This window comes from Nomascus leucogenys, chromosome 13, assembly GCF_006542625.1.
Source record: "Nomascus leucogenys isolate Asia chromosome 13, Asia_NLE_v1, whole genome shotgun sequence".
NCBI classification, from domain to species: domain Eukaryota; kingdom Metazoa; phylum Chordata; class Mammalia; order Primates; family Hylobatidae; genus Nomascus; species Nomascus leucogenys.
Window position 1 is genome coordinate 79,328,075 of NC_044393.1, and position 18,653 is coordinate 79,346,727.

Sequence of the window (18,653 nt, forward strand, 5' to 3'; positions counted from 1 at the left end):
TTTGTGGCAGAAGAAACAAGGCTTGGGGGAAATACAGGAACAGTACGGCCTAAGAAACAGTACACCAGACTTGGCACCAGATCTCCAATATTGACTTCCTCATCCTGTATATAATCCTAGTTCTCTCTCCTTTATTGAACTCGGAATAAATCACAAAATCCCCGTGCCACAATTTCCTCTTCTAAGACAGAGATAATATTTTCACCTGCCCATCAAGCAGGATATTTGCAAGGATAAATATCTGTACAGCATGGAAATGTCTGAATGAAGGGTACCAAGAAATAGTATCTGCAAATGAGGTGAATTTAAAACACTGAATTTAAGTCTATTTTATATGAAGAAACATGCATAATGGAAGATAATTATTTTTTGAAAGAGACTGGAGAAAGAGAAACAAAATAAACAAAATGATTTAAACAAAGTCAACATCGTCATTTACTTTTCTCAATTGTCTTGAGGTTACTGGTGAGAAATTTGGTATTGCTAAAGGCATACAGTACCCCAATCCACTAGTGAAACCATTTTAATCACGTGAATTTTCCACAGCAGGCTTTAAAAGGTTCAAAAAAAAACAAAAACAAACAACCAAAACCTCACAAGACTGAAAATCCACTAGGGTCTGGGCAGCAGTCTTTATCACAACACTGAAAAATGGGAACAGCATGGAAATAAGCAGTTCATTTTACCTGCACTGCAGCACTAATTAAACTCTGACTGGTATTTCGGTTACTCATTCAAGTCTGTCTGCCTCCGCTTTAATCTAAACTCTTTAACTAAAAAAAACACAATTCATACTCAGCTTTACATCTCTCATGGTCCATAACTTGCTATATGGTCAGCACTTTGCAAACACTGCATTGAACAAATATGCATGTGTCTAATCCATTACTGCCAGTTTAAAGGAATATACTTAAGATATTCCAAAATAGAGGCTGACCTCCTGATACTTATTTAGCTTCAGCCCTGAAACTTACTGAACAATGGTTTTTCTTTCTGGAATTTCATTTTCTCAGTTTATATTATTTCTTATGTGGTAAGGAATAATAAGCTAAATTATATAAATATAAATTTTTACTGATAATCTGAAAAACATCTTTCAAGGATAAATCCTGAGCCCAGAAAGACATCAGGCAAAACAGTGAGAAACTTTTAGCTGTGATTTATACCAGATATATGGGGTTGCTTTCTGTCAATAATTAGCTATTGGATTTTTTTTTAATTCTAATTTTCTAATCTTTACTCACCAGTATCCAGTCTTGATTTGACATGCTGGTATCTTGGGTTCTGTGGTATCCTTTTCATCAAATACTACAAAATAAGGAAATTCACAATTAATTGGGTTAATGTAAGGATAAGGGTGGTAAAGTCAGGAGTCAGATACTTTAAAAATGGAAAAAAAATGCTAAAATTTCTTAGAAATTAAAGATGGGGCCGGGCATGGTGGCTCACGCCTGTAATCCTAGCACTTTAGGAGGCCGAGGTGGGAAGATCGCCTAAGGTCAGGAGTTCGAGGTCAGCCTGGCCAACATGGTGAAACCCCATCTCTACTAAAAACACAAAAATCAGCCAGGCATGGTGACAGGCGCCTGTAATCCCAGCTACTCGGGAGGCCGAGCCAGGAGAATCGCTTGAACCCAGGAGGCAGAGGCTCCAGCGAGGTGAGATTATGCCACTGCACTCCAGCCTGGGCGACAGAGAGAGACTCTGACTCAAAAAAAAAAAAAAAAAAAAAGATGGAATGAGCTCCAGAGGTGCAATTGTCTTTTCAATATAGGATTATTTTCAACAGCATTTCCATAGCTGAATATATTGATCTTGTTTCTGTCAGAACACTTCCATATTTCATCAAACTCATCTAAGCACACTATGTGATAAGAAAAAAAAAGCTCCTAAAAAATTACTTCTTGGCCGGGCGTGGTGGCTCACACCTGTAATCCCAGCACTTTGGGAGGCCAGGTGGATCACAAGGTCAGGAGATAAGAGACCATTCTGGCCAACATGGTGAAAGCCCTTCTCTAATAAAAAAATAAAAATACAAAAATTAGCTGGGCATGGTGATGTGCACCTATACTCCCAGCTACTTGGGAGGCTGAGGCAGAAGAATCACTTGAACCCAGGAGGCGGAGGTTGCGGTGAGCTGAGATCGTGCCACTGCACTCCAGCCTGGGTGAGAGAGTGAGACTCTGTCTCAAAAAATAAATAAATAAATAAATAAAAATATTTCTTACATTGAGCCCAAATCAGTCTGTCCAATTTTCATTCAGTCCACTGTTGCAACCCACTGTAAGTCATCTGTCTCTGCCTCAAGAAATCTGTTGACCAAAGGCAGTTGTCCTGACCCTCTTTCATTTCACTTTCTTTATGATGGTTTCTAGGCCATTTCCTCTGGACACCCCTGAGATTTTATCCATCTCTCCCCTGCAGGGATCCAGCCCTAAGCACAGTGCACCAGATGTGGGCAGGCCAGGCCCCAGGTGGGCAGGCTCCCGCTGCTCCCCAGAGTCTGTACCTCCAGGGATGTCAACCATGGCATCTGCTCTCATGGCAGCTGAGGCTCACCTGGGGCTCAGCTTAAGTTTAGGGTCAGCAAAAATGCATATGTCAGGTCTCCTTTGTGCTGCTGTCTGGTAGTTAACTCTTTGAATCCAAGCATAAGACATTAACCCACATTAGAGTGGCGATTGTGAAAGCCATTAAGTGAGGAGAAGCTAATGAACAAAGATATTATGAAACAGCGCTTTCTTGCTCAGGCCTTTTTCTGGCCTGCAGGTATGAAAGTCCTTTCTTCAATAACAGGTAGCAGCGGAACATGAAATTACCACAATGTCTTTCCGGCTTTATCTTCTGCCACCCTTCCTCATGTTCCCATGTTGAAGTTGTTGGGAATGTCTCCTTAATGCAGCACACTCATTCAGGTTGCCAGTCTTTGCAGATGTCTGCCTAGAATGCCTTTCCTTCACTACTCCTTGGGCAAAATGTATTTCCTCTGTAAAGCTGTCCAGTATGGAACTAGGCACTTTCTTCTCCCTGGCTCCCAGAGTACTCACAGCCCGCTCCATTGTTTAAACCTCAATCTTCTTCCCTAGTCTAGGATTTCCCTGAAGGCAGGGACAATGACTTACTCATATTTGTATTCGCCTAGGACCTAGTGCATGATAAGTACATTTATTGATATTCAGTCAATAAGTGAATACCGAAAATGAAGATTGCATTACAGCAACTATCTGGTTCCTTAGAAGAGCACATCGGACTTATAAAAACTGTATCCTTTGCCTTTGAAAACAGTGAACTACAGCATACTCTGTCAGGAATATTACAAAATAAACATTTACCTATAAAATAATGGTTCAAATGACCCACAAAGCATACAAACAATATGGGATACTTAGTGTCTTACAAAATATCTGTTGGCCAAAATTTTGGATTTCAGGACCGGGGAGAATTTTTTAAAACTAGAGGCACCTTTTAATATTGCCAAGGACATAAAAAACAAAACCAAAGCGAAAGCCTCACACCAACTATCTGCTACTTTAACATCTAAAAGGAAAAAAAAAATCCCAGAGTGAAAGGGTCAGTCCTTCAGTGTCATTAAAAACCATTCATGACACTGTGATTTTCACTTCACCCCAGGCAAGTCACATCTTTATCATCAACGCTTAGCATCGGTCCTCAGATTGTGTTTGGAACCACTGAGCTATTTTATCCTTAGAAAAAGGTTGCAAAGCTTGTTTCTCCAAATGATCAGTAATTTGTCTATATGAGAAAGTAACTATAACGCCAGTTTCAATTCCTTCCCTAGAGGAAGACAGAGCAGATTCTTGAGTAAAAGAAGGAAAACATACAAAGACTGAAAAGCAAGACTTCAGTACAAATTCTCCAGAGACAGACAATATCATGGCAAAACGAAACAAACAAAAAAAAACAGAGAAAGTATGTGCCTGGTAAATTGAGTCAAGTAACACTAATACTACATTGCAGTTATCTTGGGCTAAGGGATTTTTTTTTTCTGCACTCTATTTTTTTTATCGCTTCTATACTCTATTTCCTGTTTTTACTTTTGTTTTGTTTTTCCCACTAGTTTCCTAGCAAAGCTTCTTTTAAAAATTCCAGGCTAGTCTCTGCTGAACCAAGGGGATTTGTCCATACCTAAGCCAAAATAGCTAAGAAGTGAGGGTGTCTCTGGGGACCAGGTGTGGTGGCAGCAGAATGATGAGGGGAGAGAGTGTGGACAGCTGCAGTGGCTGAGCCCTTCCCGCCCCCGGTTTTCCCTTACATAGACTAATGAGAAATCCATATGCTGCAGGAGAAAAAAAATATAGTTTCTTTTCTGTGTTCCCATTGCAGTCCAATTTCTTGTTCCTGACTTTCTAGTACCAACCGCAATGTAAAACTATTTGTGCTCCACTGCAAGCCGAGCACCATAGATTTTATGGGACTGACATACTTTTTTTAATTTAAAATTCTTGCTTTGTGGGGTGACTGCTTTTTGACCTACTGACCAACTGGCTTTCTTTCAATTACATAAACAGGATGGAATGGTGGAAAGTGAAGAAGCTGAAAAAAGAAGCTGTTTTCAAGGAAGACTGTTCATTCCACAAAGATGTATTGAGCACCAACCATTCATTTGGTGGACATTTACTGAGTGCCTACTAGGGGCAAGCCTCTGTGCTGAGGACAGAGAGGTGAAAAACACAGTCTTTGCCATCCAGCTTTCACTGACTGCTGGGAAGACAGAGAAGTGGATAAACAGACACCAGGCTGCATGAGGAACAAGGAAAGGGAAGGAGGGGGTGTGACAAAAGCACATCAGATTGGCACCTAATCCAGGTTAAAAGAGTCAAGAACTGTTTCTTGAAGGGTCACTTTTGAGCTGAATTCTGAGGGTTGAGGAGGTTAGTCAAGCTAAAGGAGTAGTGGGTGGGAGCTACGGGGTTTCTGGCGAGGGAAAAGCATGGCAAAAGAGTGGAGACTAGAGGGAGTACCAACAGTTTTCAGCAATTTAACAGTAACTGGCCGGCCTGGAGCATAGCGGGAAATACGGGGACAAACGATGCTGGAGAGGCAGCAGGGGCAGATCACAAAGAGCCTTGCATACATGTTTAAAAAAACTTGGGTTTCATCCTGTAGATCAGTGGATCTCGAACAGGTACCATTTTGCTCCTTGTACTCCCAGGACATTTGTCAATGTCTAGAGGCATTTTTGGTTGTCCCAACTGGGTGGTAGGAGGTGCTACTGGCATCTTAGTGGGTAGAGGCCAGGGGTGCTGCTAAATACCCCACAATTACAGGACAGCCCCACCACAAAGAATTAGCCAGCCTAAACGCCAATAGTGCCTAGGTTGGTGAAGATGATGAGGGGTCACTGAAGAAGTTTGAAGGAGGAGTGACAAGATTATATTTCTGTCTTAGAAAGGTGGCCCTGGCAGCAATATGGAGAATAGGAGTCAAGAAAGGAGGCATGAAAATCAGTTGAAAGGCTATCATGCTAAGAGGATCTGTAGTCTTAAGGAAGTAAGGAAGTGGCAATAAAGATGAAGAGGAAGAGGCCGTTTCAAGAAATCTTTAAAATGTTAAATCAGTATAATTTAAAATTGACTCATGTAGTAACAGGACAGTGATACTATTCTCCAAAAAAGGGAGTTAAGGAGGAAGCACATATTAAAAACATAATATGGTCAGTTGGAGCATGCTGAGTATGAGATATCTGTGGGTTGTCCAAAATGGAACTATCGGCCGGGCACAGTGGCTCACACCTGTAATCCCATTAATTTGGGAGGCTGAGGTGGGAGGATCGATTGAGCCCAGGAGTTCAAGACCAGCCTGGGCAACACAGGGAGACTTTGTTTCCACAAAAAAAAAAAAAAAAAAAAAAAAATGAGCTGAGCATGGTGGCACGTGCCTGTGGTCCCAGCTGCTCCGGAGGCTGGGGTGGGAAGATCCTTTGAGCCCAGGTCAAGGCTGCAGTGAGCCATGTTCCTGCCGTTGCAATCCAGCCTGTGTGACAGAGTGACACTCTCACTAAAAAAAAACCCGAAAAACAAAATGGAAGTACCTAGTTGGCTATTTGCGTCTAGAAATCAGGAGAGAGACCTGGGCTAGAAAAAAACAAGATTTGGGAGTTGTCAGCATACAGGCAGCAGAGGAAGCCATGGAAATGAACAAAATCATCCTGGGGAGGGTGCAGACGGAAAAACCCCAACATTTAAGGTCAGGTGGAGGAGAGGCACCTTGGATGAAACTCAGAAGAGGCCATACAACAGTGGGTCATGAAAATTAAATCAGGAAGAAGGGAGTGGCCAACAGTGAACAATGCTGTCAAGTCAGAGAACAAGAGGTCAAGTATGAACAAGTGAACAAGAATGCTGTTCAAGTAAGAGACCAAGAGAAGAGTGAATTTGAATTTAGCACACCAGGACATTGTTGACGGCCCTGGTAGAAGCAGCTATGGGAAACTGATGGGGCAGATGCAAAAAACAGCAGGTCAAGTATATGAGAGGCAAAGGAGCAAAGAGGACAGTAGCTGGATGATCTTTTCTTTTTCCCTTAAGAGAGTTGCTAAGGAATAATCTTTGTTGTTGTTATTTTGTTTTGAAAAAAAAAAAAAAGAGAGAGATTTGAGGATGTATACAGGCTAATGGGCAAGATAAGAGAGGTTGAAAATGGTATGGAGAGAGTGGGACAGGATGAGATCCAGAGCCCAGACAGCAGGGTCAACTTTGGATCTATTTAAGATGAAGATATAAGATAGGTAGGTGGTCAGAATGAAGTTCATCTGGAAGAGGCAGGAAGTTGAGAAAGTTCATGTTTGTGGTATCATTACAGGCTCTTTGAAAACAACCCAAAATGTCAAAGACCCTTTGAGGGTTTACATAAAAGAAAATGTTCTCCCTGTCTACCCACCACACCCCAGCTATTTCACTTCTACGTGACTTCCAAGACTCAGGGCAAACTTATCTTCTGGGAAGATTCCTCTGAAGGCCTTAGTCAAATGGAAATCTCTTCCTTGACTGAATATTCACAGTTCTTTGTACCATTCACACTTCTTACTCCTGCACTTGGGACAGGGGCTCTATCTTGTAGATCTCTGTACCTACTACAAGACCCTCTACTAATGAGACAGCAAAAAGTACCTGCCAAATGAAGACCTGAGCAACATGTAGTGTGCACGCTGGTGCCACATGGGCAGCACGGACATGGAGGGCCCTAGGGAGGAATGTCAAAGGAGATTGCTCATCCACTGGGGGTGATAAGAAAGACTTCATGGAAGAATGGACACTGGAGCTATGTTTTAAGGGTTGATCTTCTGTGGATAAAAAAGATGGGAAAGAGGAATGGAAAAGGTATTCCAAGTGGAGAAATTTTTAATAGCAAAGCCACTTTAAAAGCAAGTTTAAGAACAAATTGTTCTATTTGCTGGAGATGATTTAACAACAACAAGAAACATGGTAATGCTGCTAACATTTATTGAGTACTTACTATATCATCAGGCACTAAGCATTTTACCTACATTATCTCATTCCCCACAACCACTGTACATCTTCACTCCAGCAAGTGTTCTTAATATGGGGTCCACTGATGGGTTTTAGGAAGTCCATGAGTCTCATGACACTATGCAAAATTTTGTGTGTATGTACATTTTTCTGGGGAAAGGGATCCTTGGTTTTAGCCAAATTTTCAGAGGGGATGTAACCCCAAAAGAGTTAAGAATCATTGGTATATGGAACCCTGTGATACAAGACTGGACAGGGACAGGTAGGCTCCAAGTGGAGAAGCCTGAATATAGGCTGAGTGGTCTGGACTAGGTCCTGAAGGCAATGGAAAGTGCCAAAAATACTGAGCTGTGAGCTACACAATCTAATCAGTATTTGGGAAGATTACTAACATAGGCAAAGTAAGACTAGGCTTTGTGAATACATGGATTTTGGAGAAGAAGGGGTAAGAATGAGAAGTCAAAGATGGGATTTTTCTGAAGGAAAATATCAAAAAATGAATGAGCTTTTCAAGACTTCCCATCTCTCTCAAATGGGACTTACAAAGTTGTTTGTATTTCAACTGCAACATATGTAATAATATTTACATTTAAAAGATTTTTCAAAATACCATTATACATTTTGTTCAGACTGTCTCTACTTATCTTCTAGGGAGAGGAAGTCCATAAAATGAAGACAGTGGGTACCAGTTTTACTATAGCCACATGTAAGGCAATCTCACATTTAAAATAGGCCTTTTAGAGGAGAACTTTTTAAAATGGGATCTTTAACCTGGTCTAATTACCCTGATCTCAAACATCAACCTTGACCCGTGTCTCAGCAGCTACCACCTGTAGCGGATTGTAATTTTCAAGACAGCCACAAGAAAATTTCCCATCGCACTTACACTATGACGTTACACTCCTCCCACTGAGGGAAGGGCTTCTGTTTCCTCTCCTGAATCTGGATGGGCCTGTGACTATGAGGGAAGCAGTGTCAGATGACTTTTGAGGCTAGATCACAAAAGGCAGTACAGCTTCCATCTACCTGGTTCTCTTGGGACGCTTGGGGCCTCACAGTCTGTGGCATTTTGTTATGGCAGCCCATAGAACTCAGCAGTTATGCTGTGAGGAAGGCCAAGCCACATAGAAAAGGCTATTTGTAGGTGATATGGCTAACAGCCCCAGCTCAGGTCGCAGACAACAGACAGTATTAGTGGCCTAACATGTGAATGAAGCCTTCAAGATAACACTAGCCCTAGCTCCTGTCTGTCTGCAAAACCACATGGGAAATCCCAAACCATCTAGCTGAGCCAAGTCAACTTTCAGAATCACAAAAGCTAATAATAAATGACTATTATTGTTTAAAGCCACTAACCATGGGGTGATTCATTATAAACCAACATGTAATTGGAACATGACCCCACCCTTATTCCCTTCTAGCTAAGTTCCTTGAAAGAAAGAAATCTACACTGGGTATTTGTACCTTACTCTTCCATCCATTGCAACATGGCTGCTGTCCCCACATTCTACTGAGGTTCCTATGGCACTAACCAACATCAGCGATCCCTTAGCTGCTGAATATAATGGACACTTTACAGTCCTTAACTTACTTTACCTTTCTATGCCATATGACACTGTTATAGATCCTCATCTTCTTCAGTTTCCATTCCCTTGGTGTCAGTGACATCTTTCTCCCCTGATTCTCCATTAACACATGGATCATTCCTCTGTTAGCCATTTCATTATTGTGTTCTCAGGATTCCAACTTCTCAATCTGTAATTTCTCTGTGGACTAACACTTAGGCTTAATTCCATGTATATGTTTCTGATTTCCAGATACTGAACCTTAGCTTTGACTTCTCTTCTGCAGTTCAGAAGTGTATTCATTTACTTGTTCAACAAATATTTATGAAACAACTATTGTGTGCCAGCCAATGGAACAATGCAGACAAGGTCTCTATTTTATGGTCTTGTAAGTATGCTCCATAAAAGTAAATAAAGTACAGATTATGATCTATGGGGTGGAGACAGCCGACTGAACAAATGCATCTAATGTCACTCCTTAAAGCCTCAATAAAACCTCATTAAAAAGATATTATTTTAAGGACATAAAGCCCCAAAAATAGAGTGGGAGAAGTGACAGTGATAGAGCACTAGAATTCTGAAATCTACAAAGTCAATGAACAAGTGAAAATGCCTTGATGGACTCAAGGTAGCTGAAGACTATGTATGGGGCAACAGGGAAGGCAAAGAACAAATTCTTAAAAGGCTCCAGAAGTGGGGAGTAGAAGGAATGGCTGAAACAAGAGCTGGTTAAAGGCCTTTGAGAAGCAGCTGGATCTCCAAATCCCTCTCCTCTCTGTGCCACTCACTGGATGATTGCCTCTGCCTAATCCTGGCAGATATCTATAGATTTATTCCCTGGAAAAGGTTTCTTGAGTGGGAGGTCTGCACACAGGGAAAGCCAGAGATATCATTACTGAAAATAGAGGTAATTAGTGAATGATGAATACCAATGTTGAGACTTAGTCTCCAGCTCTAATGCCTCCAGGAATTCAACTAGGCTTTTACCCTCAGGAGACTGGAGGGGTTCTCTGGGGAAAATGGCCAGCCTGAGAGGAGGGTACAGATTTGGGAGGAGGGTGTCCCAAAATCATAGCCTAGCGAGATCATTCTATAATAAATCTTACCATCAGCAAGTGTCTCTCAAATATACAGAGATCTCAATCTTCTTTTAAAAATCTCCTACTTGATTGAAGCTTGTAATGTGGTCTTTGTAATAAATAAATAAGAAAGTCTCCTACTTGAAAACATAAATTTACATCTGAGGAATAAAATAAGTCTGAGAACTCTGCTATATTCTGAATTGTGTCCCTTCAAAATTTGTATGTTGAAGCCCAGTGTGACTATTTGGAGATAGGGCCTTTGGAAGGTAACTACAACTAAGTGAGCTCACACCCTTATCCAGTAGGATTACAGTTCTTATAAAAGGAGACTCTAGAGGACTCCCTCTCTCCTCCTGCCACTGTGAGGACACAGTAAGAAGGAAGCCATCTGCAAGCCAGGAAGCGAGTCCTCACCAGAAACTAAATCAGCTGGCACCCTGATCTTGGACTTCCAGCCTCCAGAACTATGAGAAATAGATTTCTGTTGTTGAAGCCACCTAGTCTGCAGTATTTTGTTATGGCAGTCTAAGTTGACTAACACAAACATCTCCAACAAAACAAAAATAGCAATTTGGAAGAAACAGAGACCATGCAGGGAAAAAGAACATTTAAGAAAACTATCATTAAAGAAATGAAAATACATGTCCACACTGCTCTAAAATTGATTGCGCTGGCCAGGCACAGTGGCTCACATCTGTAATCCCAGCACTTTGGGAGGCCGAGACAGGTGGATCACTTGTGGCCAGGAGTTCAAGACCAGCCTGGTGAACATAGTAAAACCCCGTCTCTACTAAAAATACAAAAATTAGCTGGGCGTGGTGGCATGCACCTGTGTCTCCAGCTACTCAGGAGGCTAAGGTACGAGAATTACTTGAACCTGGGAGGCCAAGGTTGCAGTGAGCTGAGATTGCACTACCGCACCCCAGCCTGGGCAACAGAGCAAGACTCTTGTCTCAGAAAAAAAAAATTGATTGCAGTGATGATTGCACAACTCTGTGAATACAGTAAAGCCACTGAACTACACGCTTGAAATGGGTGATTTATGCTATGTGAATTACATCTCAAAAAAGCTCTTACAGAAAAAAATGTAAAAAGTAAATACATTAAAAAAAATTGCTTTTTGCTCTACAAAAGACCCTGTTAAGAAGATGAAAAGATAAGCTACAGACTGGGAGGAAATATTTGCAAAGCACATATCTGACAAAGGACTACTATCTCAAATATATAAAGAGCTCTCAAAACTCAACAGTAAAACTATTCATTGCATCAGTGTTTGTAACTGCAGATAGTCAAAAACAACCTAAATGACCACCATGGGGAAACTGATAGATAAAATGTGGTCTAGTCACATGCTAGATTACTATACAATAGGTAAAGTAATAAACTGGACATATTTATCAACATAGATGGATCTGAAGCATAATTTGTATGATAAAAGCAAATTATATACAAATAGCATAACACTATTTTTGTAAAATTTTTAAGCTCACAAAATAATGTCTGTTTTATATGAAAAATATGGCTGCTGAACTAGAAAGATATACATTAAATATATGGGAGGAGATGTCTATAGTCAAAGGAGAAGAGTGGGAATAAAAGCAATAAGAACCAAAATTGGCTATAATGTAGTATACGGATAATCAAATCCTATCAGTCCATTTGTACAACTGAGGTCTTATAGAACTAGCAAAACAAAAAAACAAATAAACAAACAAAACTGTGATACAACCACACCAAATACTTAGGTAAGAGTTAAAAGGAAATCATTACATTGAGGTATATTTTTCTGACATGGAAAGATCTCCAGGATATATTGTTAAGTGAAAAAAGTCAAGTCAAAGAACTATATATACAATGTTATAACATTTATGTAAAACAAAACTACAAAATAAAACTCTTACATTTCTCTCCTTCCCCCAATCACACACATGTTCAAATGTATAGAGAAGGCTTTGGAAAAGATAACTATGAAAACATTCTAAGTAGTGATACAAGAAAATGTCCTGAATTATTCATTAAAAGTATAGAATTAAAAATAAAGGCAAACAGAAACTCCAGGAAAAAACAAAAAGCAGTAAGAAAGGAAATGTAATCCTACATTTCCTTGTTTTGCAATAATATTTACAGTCATCACCAACAACACAAAAGGAAACAAAAACTCAACAGTTAAGAAAAATAGAAAATAGGCAAAAGACACAAAGATATTTTACTGAAGAGGATATATGGATGACAGATAAGCACATGAAAAGATGTGCTTGGTATCCATTAGGGAAATGCAACTTAAAACCACAATGAGATGGTACTACACATCTATTATAACCATTAAAATAAAAAATATTGACAGTATTGAATGTTGCCAAGAGTATGCAAAAACTGAATCTCTCATACACTGTTGGCAGGAATGTAAAATGGTACAGCCTCTCTGGAAAAGTTTGGCAGTATCTAATAAAACTAAACATATGTTTACCATACAACCCAGCAATTGTACTCCTGGGCGTTTATCCCAGATAAATGAAAATTAACATCCACACAAAGAGTTATACCCAAATGTTATCTTTATTTGTAATAGTCCAAAACTGATGACAACCAAAATGTCCTATACTAGTTGAATGGTTAAAAAACTGCTGTACAGGCCAGGCACGGTAGCTCACGCTCGTAATCCCAGCACTTTGGGAGGCCGAGGCTGGTGGATCACGAGGTCAGGAGTTCAAGACCAGCCTGGCCAAGATGGTGAAACGTTGTCTCTGCTAAAAATACAAAAAACTGGCCGGGCGCAGTGGTAGGAAGCTGTAATTCCAGCTACTCAGGAGGCCGAGGCAGGAGAATCGCTTGAACCCAGGAGGCAGAGGTTGCAGTGAGCCGAGATGGTGCCACTGCACTCCAGCCTGGGTGATAGAGTGAGACTCCGTCTCAAAAAACAAAACAAAACAAAAAAACTGCTGTACATTCATACCACAGAATACTGATCAGGTACCAGAAAGAATGAACTACTGCTACATGCAACAACTCGTATGCGACTCAAGGACATTATCTTGAGTGAAAAAAAAAATATGCCAATCTCAAAAGGTCACATACTGTATGATTCCATTTATATAACATTGTCAAAATGACAAAATTGTGGAGATGGTTACCCAGGGTTAGGATGATGAGAGGGAAGAAAGTAGGTGTGACCAGAAGAGTAGCTTGGAGATATTTCTAGTGATGCAATAGTTCTTTACCTTGATTGCAAATCTACATATGTGCAAATCTTGATTAAATCTATATGTGATAAAATGGCCTAGAACTATACATACATTGTACAAATTTCAATTTTCTAGTTTGATATTATACTGTACTCAAGTAAAACATAATCATTGGGGGAAAATGGGTGAAGGATACATAGGACCTCTTCGTACCATTTTTTTTTGCAACTTCCTGTGAATCTATACTTATTTTGAAATAAAACGTTTTTTAAAAGTACAACAGAGCAAAAAACAGAGCTCTTAAAAATTAAAAACATGGGTTGGGCACGGTGGCTCACACCTGTAATCCCATCACTTTGGAAGGCCAAGGCAGGTGGATGGCTTGAGGTCAGGAGTTCAAGACCAGCCTGACCAACATGGTAAAACCCTGTCTCTACTAAAAATACAAAAAAATCAGCTAGGCGTGGTGGCGGGTGCCTGTAATCCCAGCTACTTGGGAAGCTGAGGCAGGAGAATCGCTTGAACCTGGGAGGCGGACATTGTAGTGAGCCGAAATCCCACCACTGCACTCCAGCCTGGGCAACAGAGTGAGAGTTTATCTCAAAACAAACAAAAAAATTAAAAACATGATGGCAGAAATTAAAAACTAAAATGAAGGATTGGAAGATAAAAATTAAATCTCCCAAAGGGAGCAGAAAGACAAAGATGAGGGAAACAGGAGATGAAAGTTAGGAAAATCAGAGAACCAGTCATATAGGTTATCTATATGAATAGAGAACATCAGAATAATGAATTCAAGAAAAAGAGGATTGAGAAAATAGGAGAAAGTTAAGAAAATTTTCAGACTAAAAAGACATAAATTTCTGGTGCCTATCAAAATGAGTGAAAATAGAAATATCTTTGTAAAGTCACGCTGGGGACAAAAAAAAAGGTTCCACAAGCTTCCTGAGAGGAAAATTCAGTCATGAAGCAACAGAATGGCTTTGGACTTCACAACGACACATGACACTAGACCACTAAGCAATGTTTTGCAAGATGCTGATGATGGCCAGGTGTGGTGGCTCACGCCTGTAATCCTAGCACTTCGGGAGCCCAAGGCAGGATTGCTTGAGCCCAGGAGTTCAAGACCCTCTTGGGCAACATAGGGAGACCCCATCTCTATAAAAAAATACAAAAAAATGAGCTGGGCACGATGACACACACCTGTGGTCCCAGCTACTCAGGAAGTGGGAGGATCATTTGAGCCCAGGAGTTCAAGGATATAGTGAGCCATGTTTGTACCACTGCACTCCAGCCTGGGTGACAGAGCAAGACTGTCTTAAAAAAAAAAAAGAAAGAAAAAAATGTTGATGATTTTCAACCAATAATTCTATACTCAGCCAAACTCACTGGCAAATAAATGTTAAGGTAGAATAAGAACATTTTTAGACATGCCTAACATTTTAGACATACATTTTTAAAACTATTTCTTATGAATTCTTTCTTAAGAAACTACTAGAAGTTGTGCTCTATTCAAACAAGAGAGTAAACTGGGCATCTTTGTCTCGGGCACAAACATAATCACACAGAACATCACTGCTCCTCTTTCCCCACACTCCTAAAACTATTCCTCCTTTTCTTTCTCCCATATTCTTGATCTCATTCATGGTGCCAGCACCAATGAGTAATCTAAGCTGAGACTTAAGTCACCCATCACACGTCTCTCAAAGCTAATCAGGAAGTATTGATAATTTTGCCCCCCTAAACATTTATCCTCGATTCCATCCCTAGTTCAATGGCCTTAGTTTAGATCTCTATCAAAATAGTAACTATTGGCAGGGCACGGTGGCTCATACCTGTAATACCAGCACTTTGGGAGGCCAAGGCAGGCGGGTGGCTTTGAGCTCAAAAGTTCGAGACCAGACTGGGCAACATGGTAAAACCCCATCTTTACAAACTACACAAAAATTAGCCAGGCTTTGGTGGTGTGCGCCATAGTCTCAGCTACTCGGGAAGCTGAGGCTGGATAATCGCTTGAGCCCAGGAGGTGGAGGTTGCAGTGAGCTGAGATCTCGCCATTGCACTCCAGCCTGGGTGACAGAGTGAGACTCTGTCTCAAAAATAAATAAATAAATAAAAAATAGTAACCACTTAACCAATCTCATTTCCAGTCCTGGAGCCTCCTCAAATCCATCTTCTACCATGTAGCTACAGCCATCTGCCTAAATCGTAAATCTGACCATGTCACACCTTTAATAACTCAAAAAACTTCTCAAATTCTGACCAGCAGACAAGATACATATGTGGCAAACTGCCATTCTCCTCACCTATCTCTCCCACCCCCATGATAGACAATATTAACATTTTTATTAATATTTTGATAGACAAATCATAACTTTATACATTTATGGGGTACAATTTGATGTTTTGGTATATACATACACATACAATGTGGAATGATTAAATCAGATTAACATATCCATCAACCCACTTACCATTTTTTTGGGGTGAGATATTTGAAATTTACTCTCATAAAATATACAATTTACTCTATTTTGAAATCTACAATATAGTTGAACTTTGGACAACATGGGCTTGAACTGTGCAGGTCCACTTACACCCAGATTTTCTTCTGCCTCTGTCACCCCTAAGGCAGCAAGACCAACCCCTCCTTTTCCTTGCCCCTTAGCATGAAGACAATTAGGATGAAGATGTTTATGATGATACACTGCCACTTAATGAATAGTAAATATATTTTCTCTTCCTTATGATTTTATTAATAATCTTTCCTCCAGCTTACTTTAAGAATTCAGTATATAATACACGTAAGATACAAAATATGTTAATCAACTGTTTCTGTTATCAGTAAGCCTTCCAGTCAATAGTAGGCTATTAGTAGTTAAGTTTTTTTTGCAGGGGGGAGGGGAGTAAAAAGTTATACATAGATTTTCTACTGGGGGTTATGAGTCTGCTGTAATTATTTTTAACTATAGTCACCGTGCTGTGCCAGAGATCTCAAAAACTATTCCTCCTGTTTAACTGTAACTTTGTGCCCTTGGATCAACATCTTCCCATTTCTGCCCTCCTTCCCCCCACCCTCCAGGCTCTGGTAACCACCATTTTATTCTCTACTTCTATCAGCTGGACTTTTTAAGATGCCACGTATAAGTGAGATCATGCAGCATTTAGACATTACTAATTGACCATGGCTCCTTTGCAGGGCTCAGACTCAGCCTTACAACTTTCTCAGCCTAGTACCAGGCAATCACCAAGAGATGAAACAGTTACAACTCCTATTTGGGATAAAGGCTAAGAACCTCAGCAAGGCAGAGAAAGCCTGGACTCCTACAGGGGCTTGTTCTGAGTTCACACACTCCTTACCTTCACTTGGGCTGTTCTAGCCGGGATGATGCTTCACCCGGCTAATGAATGGCCTTGCCACCCCTTCCATCTCCACAACCCTACTCTCACTCCCTCAGTTGAGTCCTACCTATTTTCTCGTAACATCTTGCTCCCCGACCACACTGTACTCAAATTCTGTTCACAGTTTCCTTCACTAGGCGCAATTTATTTATTGTTTATTTTTATTTTTTATTTTTTTGAGACAGAGTCTTGCTCTTGTCACCCAGGCTGGAGTGCAATGGCATGATCTTGGCTCAATGCAACCTCCACCTCCCGGGTTCAAGCGATTCTCCTGCCTCAGCCTACCAAGTAGCTGGGATTACAAGCGCCCCACCACCACGCCGGGCTAATTTTTGTATTTTTAGTAGAGACGGGGTTTCGCCACGTTGGCCAGGCTGGTCTCAAACTTCTGACCTCGTGATCCGCCCGCCTCGGCCTCCCAAAGTGCTGGGATTACAGGCTGAGCCACCGCGCCCGGTCCACTATACGCAATTTATTAAAGGGCAGAGGCCTTGTCTTCTTTGTACGTCTAGCACCTACTGCACCGTGGAAGTCCAATAACGTTTGTTGAAACTGTCACAAATGCAGCAGGGGACTAGTGGTGAAACAGATGAAGAAACTGAAGGGTCCTATGGAGAGAGGGGTAAGCCTAATGTCCTATTTTGCCCGTTTTCCAAAGGTTTGGTCAGTTTACTCCTGCTCTTCCTGTATCCCCACAATCAGAGATGCTGGCTGGCTTTCAACACGTGCCATTAGTGTGCAGCGCTTCCTTTGTCTTTTCTGTTTTGTAACTGTCACTCCGAGACTGTAAGCCATTTGAGGGCAAGGGCTGTGTCTTTGTGTACTTCGCTCCTCGCAGCCACAAGTATTGGCGTGCGTACGCGGGGAGAGATCGCTCCTCACTACGGGCTCCTGAACGCTGCCCCGCGGCCCCCAGGCCCTCCCCGCCCCGCCCCTGCACCCCGACCCCTCCTCACGCCGGCCCCTTCCCGCCTTCCGGGTGGCGGAAGTCGCTGGCTGCTCTTCCCCGCCCACATGGAGCCTTTTCCGGTGCGCCCGCCCCCTCCGGCTCTCTGGCCGGGACCCGGCCCTCACCTCAGGGTTCCCAATGTGCCTCCGGAGGGACATATTTGCTCCAACCGACCACGTTCGAGGTTCTAGCCTCACGGGTTGCCTCTAACCCTAGCTTCCTACCCCAACCCTGTTCAGCCGCCTCCCTATACCCTCTTCTCCGATTGGCCCGTCTTCCCCGGCCGGCCAATGGGGGCCCCGTTTACTCTCTCATCTCAGGGTCGCAGGAGGGCAAGACGCCGCTCAATGGTTGCCAAGGGCAACGCGGGACGCCGGTTAGCGAGGCCTTTTGTGTTCCCGGCCGGGGCTCGCCGGCTCTAGCCTTAGGGCGGGAAGAGGGGCGCGGGGGGAGGGGAAGGCTGGCGCCTGCGTAAAGCCACGGGCGGGGGCAGTGGCTTGAGAGCGGGGATAAAACACGAGTTTTAGCTAATGTAGAACCATAAATACAACACAAGACTCCCCATCCCCCAGCTCCGTTTTATGGCCGTTTCAACCAAACGTCTGGGCTACTGATTCCACAATAGGGAATATTATATGGGCCAGGGTTGTTCACCAGAAATGGAAGAATATGGTTTATTATTTTCTGGTTAAGTTAATTTACATGGGTAAATACAATAATTATCTGTGCTTTAAAAGCTTTTAGGCTAGCTTTTAGGCTAGCTGTAGAGCGACATCCTTAATTGCAAAGCACACGCGCCATTCTGTGGTTCATCGTTCATTTAACAAATACTTAATAAGCACCTTATGAGAAAAGCTGCAGTAGGTTTTGTGGAGGATGGGAGGATGACTAGGACCCAATCCCGTCGTCATGGAAACCGTTGTGACTCCTGCCACCAGCCACCACCTGTTCCCATTCCGGATCTGAAAATGAAATCCCAGCAC

At 41.8% G+C, this 18,653-nt stretch overlaps 1 protein-coding gene across 1 annotated transcript in view; it reads right to left on the minus strand.

Moving 5' to 3' along the window:
* CEP41 (centrosomal protein 41) overlaps positions 1–18,001 on the minus strand; it is a 50,799-nt gene extending 32,798 nt beyond the window's left edge. Inside the window, exons 1-2 of the mRNA XM_003261337.4 lie at positions 17,796–18,001; positions 1,245–1,308 (exon numbers count right to left, since the gene is read on the minus strand). Coding sequence (XP_003261385.1) covers positions 1,245–1,308; positions 17,796–17,828 — 97 coding nt within the window. The 5' untranslated portion in view covers positions 17,829–18,001. The remainder of the gene's footprint in view (positions 1–1,244; positions 1,309–17,795) is intronic.
* Between the last annotated feature and the right edge of the window lie 652 nt (positions 18,002–18,653).